Source organism: Neomonachus schauinslandi, chromosome 14, assembly GCF_002201575.2.
Source record: "Neomonachus schauinslandi chromosome 14, ASM220157v2, whole genome shotgun sequence".
Lineage (NCBI taxonomy): Eukaryota > Metazoa > Chordata > Mammalia > Carnivora > Phocidae > Neomonachus > Neomonachus schauinslandi.
In genome coordinates this window covers 25395964-25420771 of record NC_058416.1, presented here as the reverse complement: position 1 = coordinate 25420771, position 24808 = coordinate 25395964, and the positions used below count along the sequence as shown (strand labels likewise).

Genomic DNA, 24808 nt, shown 5'->3' with positions numbered 1-24808 from the left:
ATGACACCTTACAGAGGAAAAGCTGTACTGTTACAACTACTTAATATCTCTACGGTGTTTTTATACGTTTACAGAGGTCCTTCATTTCAACCTTGCAGTCAGCCAGCCTGGCCGGCCCTGTTTTGTAGATGACCAGACAAAGCCTGGGAAATCCATGGATTTCAGCGGCTCTCAGACTTCTGGTGCATCACTAGGGAGTTTGTCAAAATGCAGCAGCTCAGCCCCACCCTCACTGAGGGTGGAGGGTGGGGCCCAGGGACCCCCGTGCAGCAGGTTTGGGGGGAATCTCATGCAAGTGGCCGTCAGACCACACTTTGGGGCACCGCGGATCTCTGAGCTCTTGAGGAGTGAATGCTGGGACTGGGCTGGAGCCAGGCTTCTGATGGCCAGTCTGGGTCTCTTCCTGTCAGCCCACAGGTCCATTGTCCCCTGGAGCTGGGTACACGGGAAGATCCACACGTATATGCCTCCCCTCCGGGTCAGGCAGTCAGACGCTGTGCTGGTTGTTCAAAATACAACCACCCTGTGTCCTGTGTGGTTGACTCTGGAAGGTAGCCGGGCTCGATCATTCTGGTGGGCTTAGGTGAAGGGAAGTAACTTTGCCTTCCCCAAGCATGCACCAGAGGGGTCACCTCAAGGTGGAATTTGGAGATGCCAAAGTGGACCCGCTGGTAGGGAAGGATTTGTCTTTGAAAATGGCCAAGTAGGCTTTTATCCTGGCTCTCCTGCAGAAGGGCAGGGCCGTCCCGGCAAGGCCCCGGCAGGGTGAGGACGAGCCTATGTGTCCAGCCATCACTGACCACTCCTTTCTCTCCTGCAGTGGGCAGCAGACCACGGTGAGCGGCTAGACAGCAGCTGTCCCTTCTCCCGAGGGCGAGCCCCCCCGCAGCAGGTAGGGAACCAGCTCTGTGCTCCTTTGGGGGTGCTCACGTGTCTTGTCTGTCTGGGTTCCTGGGCTGACTCGTGACCGCTCTCCTGAGCCGTGGTGATGAGGAGAGAGCGGGAAATAGGAGAGAGGAGGGTTGCAGTCTGCTCTCTGGAAAGTTCTCCCCGAACACGCAGCCCACAGTGAAACACCCCCTCCTCAAAACACATAGATTCCTGAGATTTTTTTCGTCATTTGATGATTTTTGCATCAACATCTGCAAACAACTGCATGGCCGTTGAGAGGAGAGTGGATAAATGAGGCGTGGAATAGTAGACGGCAGTAGCCCGAATGACCTTGGAGGTTCGCACATCAGCGTTGGTGATGGATCCCACAAACAGTGGGCCTCCTAGGGTTTGGGTGCTGGAGGGGCACTTGAGATCACTTCTGCTTCAGGTTTGCAGAGGACCTGGAGGGGTAGAATGTGGGGGTGAGGTGTCAGTCCCCCCAGACCCGCCAGCCATCCAGCTTCCTGTTTCCGGCTGGAACCCGCTGCTTCTGTCCCTCCTGCTTGCCTGTGAGATCCCCAGGGGGTACCCACACAGGTGTGGGGTGTGAGGCCAGGAGGAAAGAGGCAGCTGCTCTGGTGACCCTCAGGCCCCGTACACCCCCTCCTGGTCATCCATCTGTTTTTGCTGATACCTTCTTCCTGGAAGACCATGGGACTGGAGGCTGAAAAAACCCATCCATCCCCATCGGTCAGCCCAGCCTCCTGCTTTACCTGTCCAGAGAGACAGGGGGAGCCTTTCTTGGCTCCTGCACTCACCTGCTCCCAGTTTCAGAGCAGCTCCGTTCACACATTGCCCTGAGCCCACTTGCTTGTGTCTGACTTCTGATTAAATCAACTCATCTCTCTTCTGTCCCAAGCGAAGATGGTCAGTGGCCTCAGTTCTAGATCTTTCTTAGGCTGCCGGCCTTTGTACGCCATGGTGTGGGGGAATAGCTGCCCTCTCACACTGCAAGATGTGTGTGTGTGTTTCATTGTTTCTTGGGCAGGAGGCCATAACGAGAACCCTGGGTTGGGGTTGTGGGTCAGGGAGGAGGCAGGAGACCCAGGTTCTCCTGTTTGCTCTGCCACAAACTTGGTAGAAATTCTTTTCGTCCTCAGCTTCCTCCTATAAAAATCAGAGAACTCGATGGCCTCTGAGGGTTTGTCTAGCTTCTCTGTGCCACTTTGTAACTGAAGTCCATGGAGGTGTCATGACCTGACCCAGCTGGGACTTGAACCCAGGTCTCTCACCTGCCCCTCCCCCTATTTGGCCCTTTCCCTTGCTTTACTGTAGTAGGTGTCCTTCCATGGAGGACTGTTGTCCCTGCCACTAGACTACCAGTGCTTGGTCAGGAACCCCGTGTTATCCTCCCTGAATCCCTCCAGCCATGGCCTGAGGCCCGGAACATCAGGAGCACTGTCTGCCAATTTCCTACATAAAGACTCCTTTAACTCTTCAGTGGCAAAGGCGGGCTTGGATCTGGGGACTCAAGAACCAGAAGGTTCCAGGAAGGGGTTGAAATTCTTGGATAGGGGACATAAGTGGCTGATAAATGAGAGACCAAAAAGTAGCTCTCTATTATTTGGTCAGTAGGTATCTGGTGCTGGAATCTTCCCAGAATCTTCCTTTTTTTTTTCTCTCCCCTTTATCACCTTTTCTGGGCCCCCTCTTCCATTCCCTCTGGTCTCATTCTCCTGTCACTCCCAACAGGATTCCAGGGGGCTGCGAATGACTTGTGCTCCCACTTGCCCCTCATCTGCCTCCCTCACCCCACGCTGTCCTTTCATGGCCAGGTTCACGCCCCTGGAGAACAGTGGGTGGGGAGTTGGCCAGACCGTAGGCTGATGGAGCAGGGCTGGGGGACAGTGGGATGGGGCACCTTGGCACCACGAGCACGAGCTGACCCCCAATCCCACCTTCAGGAAGCAGTTGAACAGTTGGCTTGGGTAAGCGGGGTTAGACAAAATGAATGCAACTAAATTTAAAGAAGAAATCATAAAAGGCTCATATTTGATCATTTCTTGGCAGGTGGAACTGAGACATAGGTTCATTATGGGGGAAGAGCCCCAGGAAGGTGGAGATGGGGTCTGGTTAAAATAAACCTGCCTCAGGGTGCCTGGGTGGCTCAGTTGGTTGAGCGTCCGACTCTTGATTTCGGTTCAGGTCATAATCTCAGGTCATGGAATCGAGCCCCGCATCGGGCTGTGCACTAAGCATGGAGCCTGCTTGGGATTCTCTCTTTCCCTCTCCCTCTGCCCCTTCCTCCCCACTTGCTCTCACTCCCTCCCTCTCTCTCTAAAAAAAAAAAAAAAAAAAAAAAAAATTGAAATTAAAATTTTAAATACACATATAAACCTGCTTCTCTTCCCTGATGTGCCCAGAGGACGAGGCCTTTTTGAGAGGGGTCTCCTGGGTCACAAATTCATGTTGAATCAAACTGTTCCACATACATTTGGCTATCCCCTCAGCCAGCTGGTCAACCTTGAGATGAGTGCTAGGGCTGCCTCTGTATCTCTGACCACCCCTGCCTAGGGCTTTGAACACAGTAGTCACTCAGTTAAGACTCCTGAGACTGCACTGAGTTGGCCCAGGTCCAGTCCATGCAGTCAGTCCCTGGTGGGCTCTATTCCTCTCACCACCAATTTTGCTGAGCTTTCTCAGGTCGTTGGGATGGTGGAACAGCTCTGCTACCCCACATTCACCCATGGGGGAGAATTTCAGAAGGAACTAAAGGTAGATTGAAATGGGTGGCTGGCTGAGTTGGCATTCCCCCTTAGCCACATGGGCCCAGGAAAGTGGGGGCCAGCAGGAGGATGCTGAGGTTCTGCATCCTGCCCAGGGAGCTCTGTGTGGCAGGTCACAAACCGTGCCCTGAATGAGTAGCCCAGGTGCAGGCACCATTTGGGGATTAGCCATGCACTGGCATTATATATTTTGTTATTTCAACTAATGTAAGGAGAAGGGGAAGGGAAAAACCCTTGCCCTCTCTGAGCCCTTTCAGAGACACAAAGTGGGGATAACCTAGGGCAGGCTGAGTCCCATGAGATAAGAGGAAGGGGCTCAGAGGAAATTGGGCTATCTACCTGCCCACAATTGGGATTCAGCCGTATTGGGGAGTATTTGGTGTCCTGGCAGCCTCTTTCCAAGAGAGCTCATCCATCACCTAGTCACTTAGGAAGTTGTAGTCATTTCCAGCTTTTCACTGTAGTAGGGGAATCATTGTGGAGATGATTTACAGGAAAGTAGCTGATAGGAAAGAGTGCAACCCGGTGCATTTAGAAAATGTCTCAAGGTGCCAGCATGGGATTTAGCATTCAGGGAAGAAGGCCAAAGGCATATGGAAGGTTGTATGAGGTCAGGAGCTAGCAGCTCTTCTCTGTCTGCACAGAAGTGCCAAGGGAAGAAAATTAATGTGCACAACAACAGCAGAGCGTCTGATTAGTCCTGATTAGTCCTCCCTGACTGAAGAACTTGTTGGCCTGCAGCGTTGGCTGTTGAGCAAGGCGATGAAATCTTCACTGGGAGCCTGATGGGCACACTTCCTTATCGGGCAGTTTCATGCGGAGCCCTGGGAAAGGTGGGGGTGTGTTAGAAGTGATGTCTTTGAGTCCTGGCCAATGGCCTGGGATCCCACATTACCTGAAATGATGAGAGAAGGGCACTCCCCTGTGCCATCATGATGTCCACTAACAAATGAAGCCTCAGGAAGGAGTGAAAAGAGTCTTGTGCCAAGGGTCCAGAGAACCAGATGTTGATCCAGGTGTGGCACACAGTCCAGTGCCTCTTCTGCAAAATGATAGATTTCTCTGAACCTCTTTGGAAATCTCTTTCATTGTTTCTGGGTCTCCAGAAATGACCAGTTGGATCCAGATAGCTGCTAAAAGTAGCAGCAAGTCTGGATTTGTCTGATTTCTCCACTGTTCCCTTACCCTCCCTAATACCTGTGCTGACCTGCAGCTGGGTTCATTCTAGACACCAACATTGACTTAGACCCAAGAGATGGCAGGTGGTAGGCAGAGGTGAGCCTCAAATACATGGCTTACCTCTGACCCATAGGAAAGGGTAAAAGGAGTTTTCTGCCAGTCATCTTGTTGCCCTCCAGTAATTATAGTATTTGGTTCAGTGCCAGTTAAACTCATTAATACAAATGATATCTTAGTAGAAATACCTAGATTTTTACTAGTATACTTAAGAGTATCTGTGGATATTTAAGAAATATCACGTTCATGGCACTTCTATTTAGTCAGTATTTATTGAGTATCTGCTGTGAGCTTGGCAGACACAGATGAGCTGGAGCCTTTGGGCTCATTACCTGTTTGTGGAGTAGAGGCCACTTAACATGGAAGATATACAAGGCACCCAGTTAAGTCCCCCAAAGATATCTCCTGACCACAGATGCTGTGGTCATTCCAAAGAGTGGTCCTTTTCGTCTCTGTGGGTAGAGAGATGCCTTGTAGAATATGAGACCTGATCTGTGCTCTCAGGAATGGTTAGGACGCTTGACCAGACAGAAGGGAAGAGAGAAGAGGGTGAAGAGAGAAGAAATGGTGCTCACAAGGCTTGAAGTTGGGTGCAATATTGGGATGTTAGGGCAGCAGGAGAGCGTACACCTGGAGCGGGTGGTTTGTGTTGGGGTGACAGGAGTGGTGGGAATGAGGGTGGTAGATGCGGCGCTGTCTGTGCACTCAGCTGAGATGCTGGAACTGCTGTCCAACCCCACCCCTGCTTGTGTACCTCGTATATCTTCTGTTGTCTCCGGTGTTCCATCCAGGTAAAGTCTGTCCCCTTGTATCAGTCAGGATAGCCTAGGTCATGCTGCAGCAACAAACAGCCTTGAATCTCGGTAACCGTAAACAACCCATCCAGGACCTAGCTTGATGGAGCAATTGCCATTCTCAGCAGTCACCAGGATAGAGGGAGAAGGACCACTGGAGGGTCTTGCATTGGCAAGTTAACACTCCAACCCAGATATAATACACATTACTTCCCGTCTTAGCTTGTTGCCTGGAACCGGTCACATGGCTCCACCCAATCATAAGCACCCTACAAAGTATAATCCTACTATGTGCCTGGAATTCAGGAAGCCAGAACTATTTGGTGACTGGCTAGAATAACTCTCACATGCGCCGCCTCTAGTAGAAGCTCCCAGGAGCTGGGGCTGACCTCTTCCTCCCACATCAGATCCAGAGCCCCTAAAACATCATGGGCTCTCAGGATGACCAGGAGCTCAGAGGTCACCTGATCCAACCCCCACCCGGCAGTACAGGAGCCCCCTCATATGGCTGTTGAGATGCTGGACATTTCCAGTAATGGGGAGCTCACTCCTTCAAAAGGCATCTCAGAACATTGTTAGGCAGCTCCATTGATTAGAATGTGTTTCTCTGATTTAGCCCCAAACCACCTTCTCCAACCTCCAGCTGATGGTTTTAGTTTCACCTCCTTTGTCCACGGCTGTTTAGTCTCGCCCACAGTCCAGCATGGCGAGTCTGTGTTTTGAGCTAAATATCCTCATTCCTGCAGCTGTTGCCCTTTGTCACGGTTAAGTTGGTTCATTCCTCTGTTTATTTATTGGTTTTTTCACACATTGATCTAATCATCACATCATCATGGAGGGCAGCTTGCAGGAAAGCAGCATGGTGAAGGTGATGGGCGCAATCTCTGTTTACATAGAGGTTAGAGAGGAGAAGACAGACACTTACACTGCAGTGCTGAGAGGTCTGGGACATGACCTGATGGTTCTTAGGTCCTGTCCCATCCTACAGACTATCGTTCCTCCTAATAAGCCTCCCCAAACTGAACACGGTCCTGTTGGCATGATCTGATTCTGCAGACTCTGGTTCGGCCAGCATGTGAGCTTCTATTTTCCAGAAGATACCACCTATCCTTGTCCTCAAGGTACCTTCTGGCTCCAGCTCACCTGAAGGAACCAGGCTACAACATTTAAAACAGTAGCGACGGTTGACTTGTAGGGAAACAGTCAGCAGCCACCCATTGAGCCCCTGCAGTCAGTAGTATGAGCCATGTGGCATGGACTCTGTCCTCAGAGAACCTGGAGTCTGCTTAGAGAAATAAGACTTTCTCTAGTGGGAAAGCAACAGTCCAGAGCAGCATGGGAATACAGGCAGGAATGGGGCTGGTGTCTGCGGGGGACCTTGCAGCGGGCAGAGGAGGTCAGATGCGCAGGCACAAGGGAGGAGGCGCCATGCTGTCATGGTAACAGCACTGGACTGAGAGCAAGGAGACATGAGTTCTAGCCTCTGTACCTCTGACTTACTCTACGATCATGGTGAGACAATCATCATCTTGCAGTAGCCCATTTCCCTCTGAAAAACGAGATGACCTAGACTTAAGGCCATCAAAATATTTTGTTAAAAATATGGACCTAGATTTCTGCTTTGGGAAGATGGAGTAGATGTTCTTTTTTATATTCCTTCTGCTAAGGGCAACTAAAATCCTGGACATTCTGTGTAAAACAAACATAAGATTCTGAAAGGTAGAGATAAGAAGGCAGACCAGCTAGGGTTTGGGGGACCCAAGCAAGGACACAGTCATGACTTCCCTGGGTTTCCTTTTTACAGGTTTGAGTACAGGTTTTTGTGTGAACATAAGTTTTCATTTCTCTGGGATAAACACCTGGGAGTAAAACTGGAAAGTAAAACACCTGGGAGTAAAAACATCCCAGACTTGGGGCCAAAGAAGGAGGTAACCAGGAAATGGCAGTGGACACAGATTTTCAAAGTCCCAATAAAAGTCTGGTCTCTCTAAGCAAAGGTCCAGGCAGAGGACAACCTATCAAGATAGAAAAGTTTTAGACAATAACTGCTCTACTCCAGCCAAGTAGCACAGAACAAAGTGTGGCCCCACCCTCACCCACACCAGCAAAGACCCACTGGGAGTCTAGACTGCCACTCTCAGAGTGTTGTAATGAGCCCTCCCACCCCTACTGGGGTGGTTGTCAGAAAAGGCCAGGCAGGAAGCTGAGACTTTCATCCCTGCCAGCTCATAAGTAGGACCCCTAGCACCCCATGGCATTATTGGAGACCGTGTGGGGGCCTGGACTTCCACCCCCACTCAGCAGTTTTGAGGCACCCCTTCTCTCCCTGGTGGGTTGTGTCAGAGGAAATTTTAATAGAAAGTTGGGACTTCCACTATTGCCCAGTGGTAATGAGGCCACCCCCCACGGCAGGGTCACTGGGGAGTCTGTGGAATCCTAAAACTCCCACCTAGAATTCCCACCTCCTAGCCATGAAAAGTGTACCCCTGGACTTCTGCCTCCACTGGAAGTACTGAGGCTGTGCCCCCCGCCTTTCCCTGCCAGAGTGTTATTACAAAAAGCCAGTTAAAAAAGAAGACTTAAATACAATTCAGGGTCTCATAACATAACATGGAAGTGTCCTTATTGCAATAAAAAAATCATTTGTCTTACTAAGAACCAGAAATATTTCAAACTAAATGGAGAAAAGACAAGCAGTAGATGTCAACACTGAGATGAGAAATTAGACTTTATCAATATTAAAAACTTTGCTCTGGGAAAACCCCTGTTCAGAGGATGAAGGGACAAATTACAGAGAGGGAGAAAATTTTGCAAAACATGTATCTGACAAATGGACTAGTATCCAGAATATATAAAGAACTCCCCAAACTCAGCATGTAAAACAATGCAATTAGAAAATGGACAAAAGATATGAAGAGACATTTTTCCCTGAAGAGAAAGGATGTACAGATGGCAAATAAGCACACAAAAAGATGTGCAACATCATTAGCTGTAGGGGAAATGCAAATTAAAGCCACAATGAGAGATTTCACACCTATCAAAATAGCTAATTAAAAAAAAAATAGTGACAACACTGAATGCTGGTGAAGATACAGAGAAATTGGATCACTCATACATAGCTGGTAGGAGTGTAAAGTGGTACAGCCATTCTGGAAAACAATTTGGCAGTTTCTTAAAAAACTGAACCTGCAAATACCATACGATCCAGCAGTTTTACTCCCGGGTGTTTATCCCAGAGAAATGAAAACGTATGTTCACACAAAAACCTGTACTCAAATGTTTATAGCAGCTTTATTCATAATAGCCCCAAAATGGAAACAACCCAGCTGTCCTTCAACAGGTGAACAGTTAAAACAAGCGGTGGCAATCAGCAGTAAAAAGGAATCAGCTAGTGACACATGCCATAACCTGGGTATTATGCCGAGTAAAAAAAGCCAATCCCCCAAAGTTGCATACTCTGATTCCATATATATAACATTCTTGAAATGGCAAGATGATAGAAATGGGGACTAGGTTAGCTGTTCCAGGGATTAGGGAAGGGAGGGGCAGAATGAAACGGTTTTGGCACAAAAGGGCAACAGGTGGGAGCCTTGTGCTGATGGAAATGTTCTGCATCTTGACTGTATCAATGTCAATATCCTGGTTTTACTATTGAGCTATACTTTTACAAGTTTCCCCATGGGGGAAACTGAGTGAAGGGTACAGGGGATCCCTGGGTTATTTCTTACAGCTAGATGTGAATCTACAATTACCTAAAATAAAAGTTAATTTTTTTAAAGAACAGAACCTTTTGTTTCTTTAGAATCTTTCAGCGAAATCCCATAAGGAAAACAGAAGGGGCAAAACTGCTTGGTGAGGCGGGGGAAGGAGGAGCCCACCTGCTGTCTCTCCCACTTCATCTACTTCATTGCTCTGGGAGCACCTCTGTAGAAGCCCCAGGTCACCCCTTGGACCCAATGATCTCTCAATTCCTTTCCTCCCTCGCCTTCTATGGTTCTGAGTCTGGGGCTGGCAGTAGGGAGTATCCCTGGGGCCTGGGGAGCTTCAAGAAGGCTTAGTGAGGAGCCTTGGAGGATGGGATCCTTTCTCTGCAGAGGGGCATGGGCAGCGTGGACAACTGGGGACAAGTGAATGGCCCCCATTATTTCAGCAGATGCTGAATAGGAAGCCAGCCAGAAGGGGCCTGTGGTGTGGCCCAGTCCAGGACAGTTTCAAATAACATGGCCATTTAAATCCGAAAGCACAAACTTAGTTAGCCAAAGAGAGTGGGCAGAAAGGATTGAATTCAAAGAAATATACTTGGTCACGGGCTTCAGTCATTATCTCCCACATTTCCCTTTGGGTTTTAATTCAAAGACAGTGGGGTCTAGTAGAGAAGGAAGGGACAGAATGAATGGATAGACAAGAAAGTTCCAGAATGAAAGGAATGGCCTTTCCTGCTCCTGAACTCAGCTCTGGTGCCATCCAAGAGGCCCTCTGTGCTGGTTGTTCTGCCATTCTCCTGCCCCAAAGATCCTTCTATTGTAGGGGCATTAAAATATTGGGGGGGCGGAATCTATCATTGTCTCCCACCAGCATGTGGGATGCTGTCCTTGGTGCTGAACACAAACATGCACATACATGCACACGCACTCACACACACACGGAATTACTAGGACAGGACTGTTTTTCAAATTCTGGTTTAATTGGAGCCTAAGAGGAGTTTCAGACCTGGCCTATAGGAAGCCCCTGTTTGGGCCTGGGAGATGCCTTCAGGGGCCTTTGGTCTCAGTGTCTCATATGGTCCACCTGCTCTCCCCACCCCAACCCACCCCAACTGGGAGTCACTGGTCCAGTCCAAAGACTCATCGTGCAGAGGGAACAGCACAGGTCCGAGTGACTCTCCTGAGCCCTCCAGGATGCAGCTTGCAGGCCTGGAACCTGCTTTCCCCACTTTTAATCCAAACCATGTTGCTACTCGAAGGAAGTTTTCCTGGAGTCTTGGAGCACCTCTGTTCTCTCCCCCAAAACCAGCCACAGGGTTGGCAGGTATCATGTCATGTGGTGCTTGACCACGTGCCATCTTCCATTGTTCTCTTTGTTTCTGTGATTCCTGGTGGGGTGGTGAGACCTTCGAGGGCAGGGATGATAGCCTCAGGACTAGCACTGTGCTAGTCCACTTCTGTGGGTGATAGATCGGGGCTGAGGCAGGGGAGTTGGGGTGGGGTCTTTCGAGAGGAAGGAGAGAAGTTTCATCTGTGTCTAAAGGGATGGCCCTCCCAGTCAGCTACGCTGGGAACCTGTGTCCTTGAAGTGAGAGAACCCACATGAGGGTCAGGCTTGCTGTTGGCCCTCATGATGGGCAGAATCTGTAGAAGAACATTCTACACTGAGAAGGGAAATGGACTGGGATAGTGAGCCCTCTGAGGAGCAGGGGCTCTACTGCCCTTTGCTTTCTGGTGTCCAGCACCGGGCTGTGTATACACAGCTGCTCCCCTACTGGACTTTCAGTTGTGGGAGGCCAGGACCAAAGGCTGGCCACCCCTGCCTCAGTGGCCCCTGGCACAGTGGACAAATAGCAGGCATACTGGGGAAGTCCAGACCAACATGCCCCAGCTTCCTCTAGCTGGAACTTCACCTGTGACCCTCCCAGGAATGGGGGCAGTCCTCCTGCTGCTGGATGTCCGATTCAGTCAAGTTCTGCTTAGTCTCTAAACCCTCGTAGCCTGGAATTGTCCACACCTGTATACCCACACACATGCACATGCACGAGCAAAAACCACTCCACAGTTTTATACTAATACAGCAAAGACGGCGGCACAGAGGAGGGTTTATTTTCCTACTGCTCCTGACTTAGCATGTTTTTCTAGCGTGCAGTGATTTACTCCCACCTGGTTTCATTCACCCAGGCACAGAGCCCCCGCCCCCTGCCATCTTTATCCAGCCCAGCTCACACCCCCAGATGCCCTCTTCACTTCGCTGCAGGCGGTTTACTCCCTCCGCCCGCACTACCTTCCCAGACGTGGGCAGAGATAGACTTGGAGAACCCAGCTGTCTTGGGTTGGGGGGGATGGATACCTTACTGCATTATAGCAATCCACGCTGGGGTCATGGTTTATTTGGGTGATGGCACTGCACGGTGCCACGGTTAAGAGCGTAAACTCTGGGCCACACTGTCTACATTCCCATCCTAGGAACTAGCTCTCTGAACACAGGTAGGTTCTGAGCCTGTTTTCTCATCAGTGAAATGGGGCTTCCTAAGGTTGTAACCAGTGTGAAGTGCTCAGAGGGTGGCCGGCATTTAGCGAGTGCTGCCTCAGTGCCTTTGCTCTTGTCATCGCCCGGAGTCCAGCCCCCCACCTCCGAGCTGGGGGTAGCCGTGCATACCTGCGGGGCCCTCAGAGGCGGCTCCAGTCTCCCTGCCCGCAGGCAGGCTGTTTCCTTTTCTTCTCCACGTGGTGTAAAGTGCTCATTATCTCTTTGTGCTCTGTTCTGAGAGCAGCATGGTTCACGCTGGCATGAGGCCCCCTAATTGCCAGGGAAAGGGGCTGTTGTGAAGGATTCGGCAGCGTTTAAGTGCTAAACACCATCCCTGAAAAGGGTGGTTGCTCCTGATGAGGCTTCTCAGAACCTCGGCCTTGCAGCAACCTGGGAGGCAGGGGCCAGCCGACCCCCGGGTGGAGCAGGGATGGGGCTCAGAGAAAAACTGCAGCCACAGGAATGGCAAACTGGAGGATGTGCTTGAGGAAGCCAGTGCAGTTTTGTGGGGGGCTCTCAATGCCCGAATCCTTGCTAAAAAGTATTTAATGAATAAAGCTGGGTCCCACGGCTAGGATGAGGGGTGAGTGGGCAGAGGGATGCAACAAAAAAAGTGAAGCCAGGGTTCCCAGTTGAGGGGATGCAGAATCACTAGGGAAGAGGGTTAGAAGACTGTTTCCCAAAGTAGGTTCTGTGGAACCCTGGTCCTGCCCCCCCCCCCCCCACCGCCAAAAAATGCTCTGTGGAATAAAGAGGAAGGATGGGGTGGGTTTTTGGCCAAAGGAGTTTGGGGAATATTGCATACTATACTGCCACCTCTTGAAGAGTCAATCTCCATCCAAGGCCAATAAAGGCACTGAGAAGTTTTGCAATAAAGTAATTTATTTAACAATCTTTTACCCAGTGTATCCCAAACATTTGATGAAGGAACCTTTTTTGTGTGTGTCCCCCACAAAACCCTTCTAACATCCAGTGTTTCTGAAAGTGTGTTTCGTGGACCACCCCAGCTGCACTAAATTTAACCTAGCAATGCCCCTCTCTCCACATGATTCTGATGCATATTGACATCTGAGAGCCAGTGGGTTAGTGTTTCTAGAACACCACTGGGAAGCTCTGCAGCCGAAGAGTTAGGAAGCGCTGGACGTGCTGTGGGTTCCTGGGGCACAAGCTTCGAGGACACGGCAGAGGGGCAGAGAGGAGGGGTCTTGAGCTGGTTCCTGTCAGAAACAAAGACTGGGGGCAGGGAGGACATTTGTTTCTCTGAGTCCAGGAAGAGCACAGTGGTCCAAAGAGGAATATAATCCCATATCTTGGGCAGCACAGTGTGGCCTCAGAGCCCTTGACGCTAACACCACGCATTACTTGTGTGCCAGGAAAGCCGACGCTTGAGAGCGCAGGGAGCGCCTGGGAACAAGCCAAGTCCTGGTCACCCTCTGCTCTGTCCTCTGCTTGTCCTTGCTTCTCACGTGGCTCCTCAGTGTGAGCACGGGGTGGTTTGGAGAGTGAGGTGGGTGTGGCTCCAGGTGTGAGTTTCCAGAAATCAGATTGCCGTCTGCCTGTCTGTGGGTCTGTCTGTCTGCAAGATCCTGCCTCTTTGTAACTTACAACCTACTTGGGCTCATGGATGAACCTCTCTGCAATCATAAGAGGGTTTGTGGAACAGGTGGTGTGTATATTGGGGGTTGCAAGGTTTGAGGATTGGTGTCCAGAACTCAAGAAAGGGGGAATATCCAGACACTTCAAGGACTTAGACAGGATCTGAAGCCCCATGGCAAGGTGGCCTCACGGTCAGCTTGGATGCTGCCAGCACAGGGCTGGGGCGCTGGGGATGGGCGTGTGAAGCTCTTGGTTCCTGGTGGTCCAGTTTCACTGTGGCACTCAGTCACTCTGCCAAGTGAGGCCTGGTCCCTCTGGGCAGTGCCCAGGCCACCACCTCTGCATTGACAAGGGACAGCAAAGGAAGGCTCAGCAGGTGAGGTTCTTCCCTCTCTGGGCTGAGATTTGATGGAGATTGATTTTGCTTCCAAGTGCCAGGCAGTGTCTCCAGCCCCTGTTGAGAAACGGTTGCATGCAGTGATTATATGCCTGTCACATTGCATTACAAGAAGCTCTGAGGAAACATCCAGATTCTTGTTATATGCTGCAGTTATTGCGTCAAGTAGAGCAACAATAAATAGGTCAGCCCCTGTGACCCAGACTTTCATTGTGAGCTTCTCCAGACTTGCCCTCTCACCTGTTAATGGGGCTACCTTCTGTCCCATTCAGCAAAGACCGGCCGAACCTCTGGCCCACAGCCCTCGGCACCTCCAGCTCAGCAGCCTGAGGGCCTTCCTTCTTGCCCAGGGCCATCACCTCCTCCGGGGCTGCTGAGTGACACAGGGCCGGGGTCCCGTCCACGTTATTCTTTTCCTGGCTGTGACCTTCCCATCCCTTCATCATAGTCATTCTCTCTGCTGCCCACATGCCTCGCTCTTCAGTGGCCTTGAATCCTAGGCTGGTAAATCGATCTTGACTTCCCAACCTGTGAATCAATCGTTCAGACTCAAAAGCAGCAGGGTGGAGTCCATTTAATTGGTTGGCAGGCATTGGAGGCAAACCTACTGTGTGCCTAGCTTGGCCACTGTGGAGGCCCAAGAAGAGAAGGTAGCTGTAGTCAAGGGGCTTACAAGTCTGGCTCCAGGTGTGAGGCTGGGCTCATGGATGGACCTTGAGGACATTATGCTAAGTGAAGTCAGCTAGTCACAAAAAGACAAATCCTGTATGATTCCACTCGGGTGAGGTATCAGAGTGGTGCAAATCATGGAGACAGAAAGTAGGAAGGTGGGGGCTGGGGAAGGGGGAGGGGAAATGCGGAGCTAGCATCCAGTGGGATTGGAGGTCCAGTTTTACAGGGTGAGTGCTGGAGAAGGATGATGATGAGGGCTGCACAACCATGTGAACGTACTTAATGCTGCTGAACCGTATACTTAGAAATGGTTAGGATGGTAAATTTTATGTTGTGTGCACTTTACCGCAAGAAAACAATTTGGGAAAAAAACTTACCTGGAAGATTTAACTTTTTTTTTTAAATTTATTTATTTATTTGAGAGAGAGAGAGCAAGTCGGGGGAAGGGCAGAGGGAGAGGGAGAGAGAGAATCTCCAGCAGACTCCCGGGTGAGTATGGAGCCTGACACGGGGCTCCCTGACATCATGACCTGAGCCAAAATCACAAGTCGGATGCTTAGCCAACTGAGCCACCCAGTCACCCCAATATTTAACATTCTTATAAGGGAACCATGACAAGCAATGGTCCCCTTAGGCTGAATTTGTAAGTGCCAGAGTCAGTTGGGTATTTAAAGCATAGGGGATCAGGGAAAGAGATTTCGTGTGCTACTCTGAAGGACGGTGAACTTCACTCTGGGTGAGGTCTCAGACATGTACTTCGGAAGCAGAATTTATTTGTTTCTTTGATTTTGTTGTTGTTTTTTGACCTTTGCATCTGAAATGCTCTACTACCCATGAGAGCTGGCTAGGTCAAGAGTGCGTGTGACTCTTGATCTCAGGGTTGTGAGTTCAAGCCCCATGTTAGGCATGCAGCCTACTTAAAAAATTGTGAAATGCTCATGGATTATTGCATTTGAGGCCTGGACCAGCTAACATCTCAGGAGGCCTGGGGGCTGTCTCCTTGTGGGGGTTGATTGTGAGTCTCTCTAGCCATGTGCAATTTCAAAATTGCATTTGAAGCAAGCCAGGCACCAGGAGTTGGGATGGGGAGGATGATGAAGCAACTCAAGAAGGGAGGGAGAGGGGGTGATCTGGAACATTAGCAGTCAGCTAATTCGAGGACTGTAAATCATGCCATGATTGATTAGTGATGTCTGCCCCTGGTGGGAGAGGGCTTGGCATCAGTGTGCGTGCCAAAAGAAACCCATCTGTAGCACACAGCATTGCACTCTCAGAGACCGCTTTACTTAAATACAAAGAATCTCAAGTCCAGACTTCACTGAGGTCACAAGGCAAGGTCACTGTGGCAAGAGGAAAACACAAGCTTGAGGAAGACAGTGGAAGTTCATTGAAGTGGAAGTCAGTTCGGCAGACACTTCTCAGGCAGTGAGCAAAGAGCCCTGGGGGACCAGGGAGGTGCCTGCCAGCCAGGGTCTCTGATCTAGTGCAGGGGAGGGATCGCTGGATGGAGTGATGGAGTGAGAACTGCCACAGGTGGGCTCTGCTGCCACACGTCACCTGCTTGTGTGGTAAGTTCAGGACAGAGCAAGGTGACTGTAGTTTGGGAGGTGAGATGAGCTTCCTGGAGGAGCCAAGCTTTGAAGGAGAAGGGCAGGCGAGGAGCAGGTTGAGTTGGTAAGACCGTGTCAGTAATGAAAGGGATTGCGGGAACGTGGGACGGGACAGGTGTGGGTAGGAAGCACCTAGTGCACAGAGCTGCCGCCTGGCACCATATGGAGAGGCCTACGGCCCTAAGTCAACGTGGTTGATTCACAGGAGGATTGTGGCACAGTGGGAGGAGAAGGAGCTCTCAGGGCACGGGGGGAGGAGAAAGTTTTCACTTAGAACCTAGGGCTTCTGGCTGGTGGTGCCACTGGGAGGGGCCAGTCCCCATTTTATTGATAAGGTCTGAGGTCACACACCACTCCCCTTTGTTCCCTCAGCCCCCCCATTGACGGCCCTCCCTTTTCCCTACACCCCCTCATTGTCTCCTGCCGGTGTCTGTGAGGGGCCGAGCGCTTGGGCCCCTCTGCTGGGAGGCTGCGCTACTCAACCTTTCCACCGGCCAGTGTGTTCCCTTTCCTTCAGATTGATTAAAGGCTGAAATGCACCTGCAAACTCCTCACTCTCCCTGGAAGCTAGGTTGGTTTCCACGTGAGGGGCTGGTGAGTCGGGCGTGCTGAGCATGATGCAGTAAGGGAGGAGAGTGTGCTCACCAGCTCTGACCAACGTGAAGAAAATGAAGAGAATCAAAAACAAAACCAAACCCCCACATCGTGGGCCTTCTCTGTCAAGGTGCTGGTATCTCCGTTTTCTGGGAGAAGCACAGGGCTGGGGTCACTGAGCCTGCTTCAGGTTCATTTCTTATCCACTGGGGCTTTGTTCAGCAGGCTCTGGGGTGATGTTGGCTGTGGTCTGCAGGGGAGTGGCCACCAAGGAAGATAGCAGATGGGGCTTTTCAGGGGCCGGCTCCTGGGGAGGTGGATGTTGGGAGTCAGAGACCAGCCCAAGCCGGCCTGGGTCTGGGCTTGTCTGCCCAGGCTGCTTTGTTTGTAGGATTTGGGAGACCCTAGCCCTCAGGTGTTTGGTGTGACTATGAGGACAGGAGGAGGTCATGGGGTTGGGGCAGGGGCAAATGCTGACTGCAGGAGAAAGGGACACAACTGACCACCCTCACAAAGGGAATTTGTAGAGAGATGGATGGTTGATCGCCATATTATTTTGCTAGAGCTGCTTGATTTCACACTTCTGACCCCCAAACTGGGTCAACCTGGTGAAAGGTATTGTCATCCCACAGTTCTGGAGTCCAGAAATCTGAAATCAGGGTGTTGGAAGAGCCATGTATCTCTGTGAAGGCACCAAGGAAGGATCTGGTCCAGGTCTCTCTCCCAGCTCCCAGTAGTTCCTTGGCTTGTGGCAGCATGCCTCCGATTTCCCCATGGCATCCTCCCTCTGTGCGTGTCTGTCTCTGTGTCCAAATTTCCTCTTTTTATGAGACCAGTCATATTGCATTAGGGCCCACACGTATGACCTCATCTTAACTAATTCCATCTGCAACCACCCTATTCCCAAATAGAGTCACATTCTGAGTACTGGGGGTTAGAACTTCAACATACGCATTGGAGGGGGCCACCATGCAAACCCAACAATCACTGAGGAATACTTGTGGGGCTCCTAGGAAGTCCTGGCCAGGACAGAGTGGAGACAGTTGGAGACCACCAACTCACCCAGGGTTTGGGGCTCCTGGACACTCCCCAGGCTGCTGTGCTCCATAGAGGCCCTGAAGTTACCTAGAACATCCTGTTGTGTCCTGCCCTTTCCACACTCCGTCCCCTTTGCCAGGATGACCCTGTCCCTGCTTTTCCCTCTGCTTGCCTGACCCTCCGGAATACTTGCAACCTCTGCTCACGGAAAGTCCCCAGGAAAGTTGTCTGTGCTACTATGGCCCCTTGAATCAGTGTACGTATCACACTGTCTTGTAATTATTTACTACATATGTGTCATCATACACCATTCTTTGCAGGTAGGGCCTGTGACTTTTCTACTTCTGTGTCTTCAGTGTCTGGCCAGGCCTAGGCCTATGGATAGGTCTCAAAAGAAGATTGTCCAGTGTAGGAGCTAAAGGACCTGAGACATGGCAGGTTTGGGGAGAGATCAGTCATAAAGACAGGGAATACTACCAGGAATCTAACCAGGAGGTCCTAACACACATGGAAAATAGTGCACATATCACGTGCGTACAGTTCAGTGGGTTTTCACAAGCTGAACACATTTTTGTAACCAGCACCCAGATCAAGAAACAGAACATTACCAGCCCCCACCCCGTACCCCCTCTGGGGTCCCCTTCCAGGTACTATCTGAATTCTGTCTCCACAGGTTAGTTTGCCTGTTCTTGAACTTTATATAAATCGAATCATAGAATTGGCACTTTTTTGTGTCTGGGTTCTTTTGTTCTACTTTGTGTTTGGGGGAATTTACTTATGCTATTGTATGTTGTTTTAATTTGTTCATTCTCCCGGCTGGGTAAAATTCCAGTATGTGAATTATACCACAGTTTATGTGTCTGGTCAACTGCTGGTAAGCATTTAGGTGGTTTCCAATGTGGATGTGTTATGCAGAGTCCTGCTCTGCACCTCTGTGCTTCATACTGTTAGTGAACATTTGTGCATGTTTCAGTTGTGTTTGTACCTGGGCATGACTTCTGGGTCATAAGGCATGCAAATGCCCAGGTGTACCAGAGGTGGAAGTGTTATTTGTGAAGAGTGTGATGATGAAAGTGGCCTGTAGGGGTAATGAGGGATGGATGACATCAGGAGTGAAGGCACGTTGCTGGAGAACTTGGGGAGATCGTCAGCCAAAGGGCAGAGAAGCCAAATTATAGAAACCGGATGGAATAAAGTGCTTTCTGTCTACGGGATGTATCATGTAGGAAGTACTGGGGGACAAAGACTGGAGCGGGTTGACTTAGAGAAGTTAATAACTGGTGTAGCCTTGGTCAATGGGGGCTTCTCAGTGCTGCCTGATTTTGTGAAGTGGGGGCTTAACTCCAGAGGAAGCCAGCCCCTCCACACGGACCTGCCACCGTGTCTGGCTTTGCAGAGCCTCTGTGCCTGGGAAGAAGCCACTGCTATCAGGCTGCAGCTCAATAGCATGGCAGCTTTGAGGACAGAGCCATGGGCTGGGGGCAGCAGAGACCCAGGCTATTTCTGTACTGACCGCACAGGTGTCAGATACCATCGAAGGGGGGGGCCTGTGCCTGGGGGGTTGCCAGGGGTCCTTGTGACTCTTACTGGGGGCACCAGCCAGGATGCCCACTCCAGTGGCTCTCTCCAGCCCACAGCCTGCCCAGAATGACCACCCAAGGGGGGAGACCTCTGCAGCCCTCTCTGGGAATGGGCCTTTGCCCACTTCTTCTCTGTGTCCTGACCTAGCAAATAATGCCACCCTTCTCATCCCCTGTTTCTTCCAGAATGGCAGCAAAGACAACTCTCTGGACATGCTGGGCACGGATATCTGGGCTGCCAACACCTTTGATTCCTTCAGGTAAGCTCCTCTTCCTCTTGTCTGTGCCATATGCCTCTGGCTGGAATGCCAGCTTCTTGTCCTTATAGAAGCCCTGTGGGGTCTTTAGAGGTTGAGTAAATGGTGAGTATTCACTGATCAAGAAGTGGAGAGAAACAAAGAGAGGGTGAAGTAGAAAGGATGAGACTGCTGAGGAAGGAGGTCAGAGAGAGAAAGAGAGAAGGAGATGGAAGGAAGGAAAATGAGGGGAGAGCATCCAAAGGAAAGAGAGAAAGAGAAGGAAGAGGTTGAGAGAGGGTTAAGGGGAAAGAGAAGACATGCTAACAGTCCAACTACAGGGAAGAGGGAGAGAAGGCAGAGGAGTGGACTGGTGATTGGAAGAGCAAAGGACAATGGCACGTGGCACACACCAGGCAACCTATGTTAGAGCCAGGGACAGATGGCTGTGACTGCAGATACCCGCCCCCCCCCCCCCCCCCCCCCCCCCCGGCCGCAGGCCTGTGGGGGGGGGGGGGGAGGGGGGGGGGGGGGGGAACCCCCCCCCCCCCCCCCCCCCCGCCGCTCCCGGGGTCATAGGCATTGGGGGTGATGGCTGCAGGGAGGTCTGGAGGAAAGAAGGGTTGTCAGTGGTTCAGATTCTAGAAGGTTCCTGATGGGCCAGGTTGGAAGAACAGGTATTGACCAGGGTTTCCTCAGTATGTGGGGATGGTGCCCCTGAAAGCTTTGCTAATGGGTACCTACCATATGTTCACTCCTCTGGGGAGTGATAGCTTCGGACTATGGATGGCAGTGGCCCTTTAGCTCTACTCTGCCCCTGGCTTGGAGCTGGCCGACACTGGGCATGCTCCAGGCACACCCCTGGCTCAGACTCAGAACAGAAGCACCATGGTCTCCTGGGACTGGGGCTGGTGGCAGCCGGCGTCCTGCCGTGCTGACTTGCCTTATCTACCTCAGAGCTGCCTTGCCTCCATTTTGAGCTGCTATCAGAAGCTTCAGGTTTTTGGCCTCCTTTTTCTCCAGCCTTCCTCAAATGTAGGTGTGAAAGCAAACTCTGAAGTGTTTTAGGGGACCGCTGTAGGGTAAGCATCAGACCGACACTTGTGTTTTATAGGCCCGCATTATTGCCCAGCAGCGCGGAGAAGAGGTGGGGGCTTCGCACGCAGCTTCCTGCCCCTTTGTCTGTGAGCACAGAGCTGACACCACAGCCTCCATTCCGAGTGACGGGTCTCTGTCCATCCTGCCCTTGGCTGGTGGGGGCCTTCCCCGTCCAGCCCACCTCTTTGTGAGGACACTCCCTGTGTCCACTTGTCTGGTCCCCATCAGTGACTGGGCTGGTCGCCCCCTTACCTCACTTCCTCACCTTTTCTCATCCTCTAGTGGTGCCACCTGGGACCTGCAGCCTGAAAAGCTGGACTTCACCCAGTTCCACCGGAAGCTGAGACACACGCCCAAGCAGCCCCTGCCACATATCGACCGGGAAGGGTAAGGAGTGACCAGGGGCTCTTGCATGGGGGTGGGTGGGGTTGCAGCCGTCCTGGGGTTGAGAAGGGCCTTTCTCTGGGCAGGCAGGCATCTCTGCTGAACTGGGGACACATAGGTGGCTGATGTCCAGAGAGGCTCTCCACCTAGAACTGCAGGCTCACTGGCCTCTCTCCAGAATCCCTCCACACTTCCCTGCCCAGCCCCCTCCATCCGCAGCCCCTGCTCCTCTTCATGACCACCACGGCTCTGCTTGTCAGTCATCAAGTGCAGTGGGTCTCACATTTGATCAGGACCCCTGGGAGACTTGTCAAAACAGCCAGAACATCCTGAACTCCCATTCAGAAGTTCTGGGTTGGGGCCTGAGAATGTGCATTCCTAACAAGTTCCCAAGGAATGCTGGTGCTGCTGGTCCAGGGACCCCACTTTGAGAACCACTGGTGTAGTGTTTGATCTTAACACCGGGTTGTCTCATCCTCTGCTTTCTTCGTGTATCAGTGTTGCCTTCTTCTCTTAATGATGTGTCCGGGCCTGGGCTGACCTCAGGACAGCAATGTGACTGACACAGGGGAATGAGACAGATGGGGGTTTTTTCCCTTTCTTTTTAAAATGATTGTTATTAACTTAGAATTCACATAACAATGCATTAACCATTTTGAAGTGTTCAATTTAGTTTTGTTGCGTATTTTCATAATATGGGGTAGCTACCACCTCCCTGTAGTTCCAAAACATTTTCAACGGCCCAGAATAGAATCAGATCCACTAAGCAGTTACACCCCAGCCCCTTCTTATACCTGGCAACCACCCGTGTGCTTTCTGTTTCTGTGAATTTACCTCTTCCAGATATTTATAGAAATGGGATCATATGTGGTCTTTGGGCTCTGGCTTCTTTCACTCAGCATATTTTTGAGGTTCATCCACATTGTAGCATCTATCAGCACTTCATCCCTTTTTGTGGCTGCATAATATTCCATCACATGGCTCTATCCCTGTTTGTTTATCCATTCATCTGCTAATGGGCGTTTGGGTTCTTTCCATGCTCTGGCTATTGTGAATGATTCTGTGATGAACATTTGTGTACAACTATTTGTTTCAGTCCCTGTTTTCAGTGCTTCGGGGTATGAGCCTGGGGATGAAATTGCTGAGTCACACAGTCTAATTCTGACACCAGTTCTGAAGTGTGTGTGGTTTTTTTCCCCAACACCACCAAGCAGTTTTCTGGTATCAGCTGAGTATCCTGCGATCTGGCTCAATTCTGACACCATCTACCTGGAAAAAAGTGTCAGACTCCACAGGTTGAGAATTCAGTCCTACACGTTGTCCCCTCCCCGCATTGCAGATGCCAGTCGAAAGACCAGGCTGTCATCTGTGCTTCAGATCTCTGGCTCTAGATTGGGGGTTCCAGCGACCCCCTCCCTGGCTTCTATTGATTTGCTGGGGTGGGTGGTGCATGGGAGTTGGGAAAACACTGTACTCACTAAATGACTGGTTTATATAAAAGGATGTAACTCAGAAACAGCCAGATGGAAGAGAGGCATAGGACGAGGGATGGGGAAAGGTGCCGAGCTTCATGCCCTGTCCAGAGTGACACTCTCCCGGAATCTCCCCGTGCTCTCCACCCCGGCGCTCTCTAAAGCCTCTCCTTTTAGGCTTTTGTGGAGGCTTCATTACACAGTCATGATTGATCGAATCATTGGCCATTGGCGATTGATTCCAACTTCAGCCCCTCTCCCCTCCCTGGAGGTCAGAGTCAGGACTGAAAGTTCTAACCCTCCCATCATATAGTTGGGTCCCCTGCCAAGTAGCCCCCTCCCTTAGGTTCCCTAGGTGTTTTTGCAGAAGTCGCCTCATTAACATAACAAAAGACACCTTGATCTCTGTCTTGGCTTAAGAAATTCCAAGGATTTTAGTTCTGTACCAGGACTGGGGACACAGACCAAATATATCTTATATAAATCACAATACCACACATGGTAATTCCATGTTTTAAGTTTTTGAGGAAATGGCCAAATGATTTTCCACGAAGGCTGAATATTTTGCATTCCCACCAGCAATATTCAGGGTTGCTGATTTTTCCACATCTTAGCCAACACTGGTTGTTCCCCCCCCTTTTTTTTTAATTATGCGATGGCTTTTACTTTTCCTTCCAATCCCTTCCTGTCCACTCCCGCCTCCCGTCACTGCAGATCTAAACATAACTGGTATTATTGGTTATATTAAACATAACTGCCTCTCACCTGCTCCCTACCCCACCCTAGTGGGCACCCCCTCTCTGGCCACCCTGGTCTCACCAGTGTCATGAACAACAATCTAGGGAGGGAGATGCTCTTGTCCCTATTTCAGAGATGAGAGAAATGCAGCTCAGAGAGGCAGACTAACTTGCCCAAATGGAAGAGCCATGATTTAAGGCCTTCTGACACCATCCAGTGCCCAGGTCACCATAATAGAGTATCTGTGAATCAGCTTAACCCCCTTAAAGTTTCATGCAAAATCACGTGCTTGTATAAATTTTTCTGGGGAGAGACCCATCACTTGCCTCATACTCTCCCAGGAGACCCCAGCCTCTCACCAAGGCTCCTTTTTCCATCATCCTGCCTGTGTGGGTTCCATCAGAGCTCCCAAGAGCATTTTTTGCTTGGGTAGAGAGGGGAGATGGCCTTCAGCATGGAGGCACCCTATTAGAATGGGATAGAGCAGAGGCGAGACCAGGCCTCCCCAGGTTCCTGGGGGATTGTGGGTGTAGCATCCAGTGGCCACCTTGTGGGTGAGGCAGGAACTGTGTCACCCTTAGAGTCCAGCCATACTGGGGGCGGACTCCACGTGCCCAGCCACTGCAGCATCCCTCGGAAGCAGGGTACCAAGGTTGGTTGCCAAGGCTTCCCGCAGCCCATGTTTCCATGGAGGGACAGAAATCAGAGAAGGCTGTTGCCTTGGAAACCCTGTTGGCAGCAGTGACTCAGCTGGGTAGTAGCAACCTTCTGCCCTCCGAACCTGCAGTCCCTCCAGGGAGTTCCGAATCCCAGGCAGGACGGTCTAGGGGGACAGCAGCTCTCCCTGCACGCAGTCCCCTGCCATCCCCAGGGGCTGCCGAGGCGCCTGTGCTGAGCTAAGCTGGTGTGTAGCATGTGCTTGGAGCTCGGGGCAGCTGAGAGTCCAGAGGTGGGGGGTAGCATACGTGATCTGGGGGTGAGGGTGTCAGCCATTCCAGTCAGCCAGCGGTCCCCAGCTTCCACACCTCCTGCTGCCATGGTACGCATGAAATACAGATGCAAGCCATTGGTACCTTCACCAGCCAGCCTGTAGTTAAAAGGTAGCTGGATGTTTCCAGACCTTTCTCCGCCTCCTTACCTACATGCAGCCCAGGGCATCAGGAGGCTGGGGTGGGGGCAGCGGGAGCAAGAACTCTCCTCTTTTCCCTCATGTCCTTCACACCCTCCTTACACCCCTCCCACCCCAGCTCCACCTCCCAGAACCTGAGCTGTCCTTCCAGCCCTGGTCCTCTAGCACCATCTTGCCCCTTTACCCACCCCCACCCCCGCCCCACTCCCCTGGCAGGAAGGCTGGCATCCCAGCTGGCAACATACTTGGGCTTAGCTCCAGGCCATTGCCTTGCTGCCCTCTGCCCAGGACATTCTCCCGAGTTCTCTGCTTGGCCAGCTCATGACCCACCTCCCTCC

The 24808-nt window shown here is 51.1% G+C and overlaps 1 protein-coding gene across 1 annotated transcript in view; it reads left to right on the top strand.

Moving 5' to 3' along the window:
- Positions 1-24808, top strand: part of CTIF (cap binding complex dependent translation initiation factor) — a 214991-nt gene that overhangs the window by 14194 nt on the left and 175989 nt on the right. The window contains exons 2-4 of the mRNA XM_021686347.2: positions 821-892; positions 19600-19673; positions 21030-21134. Of these exons, the coding sequence (XP_021542022.1) occupies positions 821-892; positions 19600-19673; positions 21030-21134 (251 nt within the window). The remainder of the gene's footprint in view (positions 1-820; positions 893-19599; positions 19674-21029; positions 21135-24808) is intronic.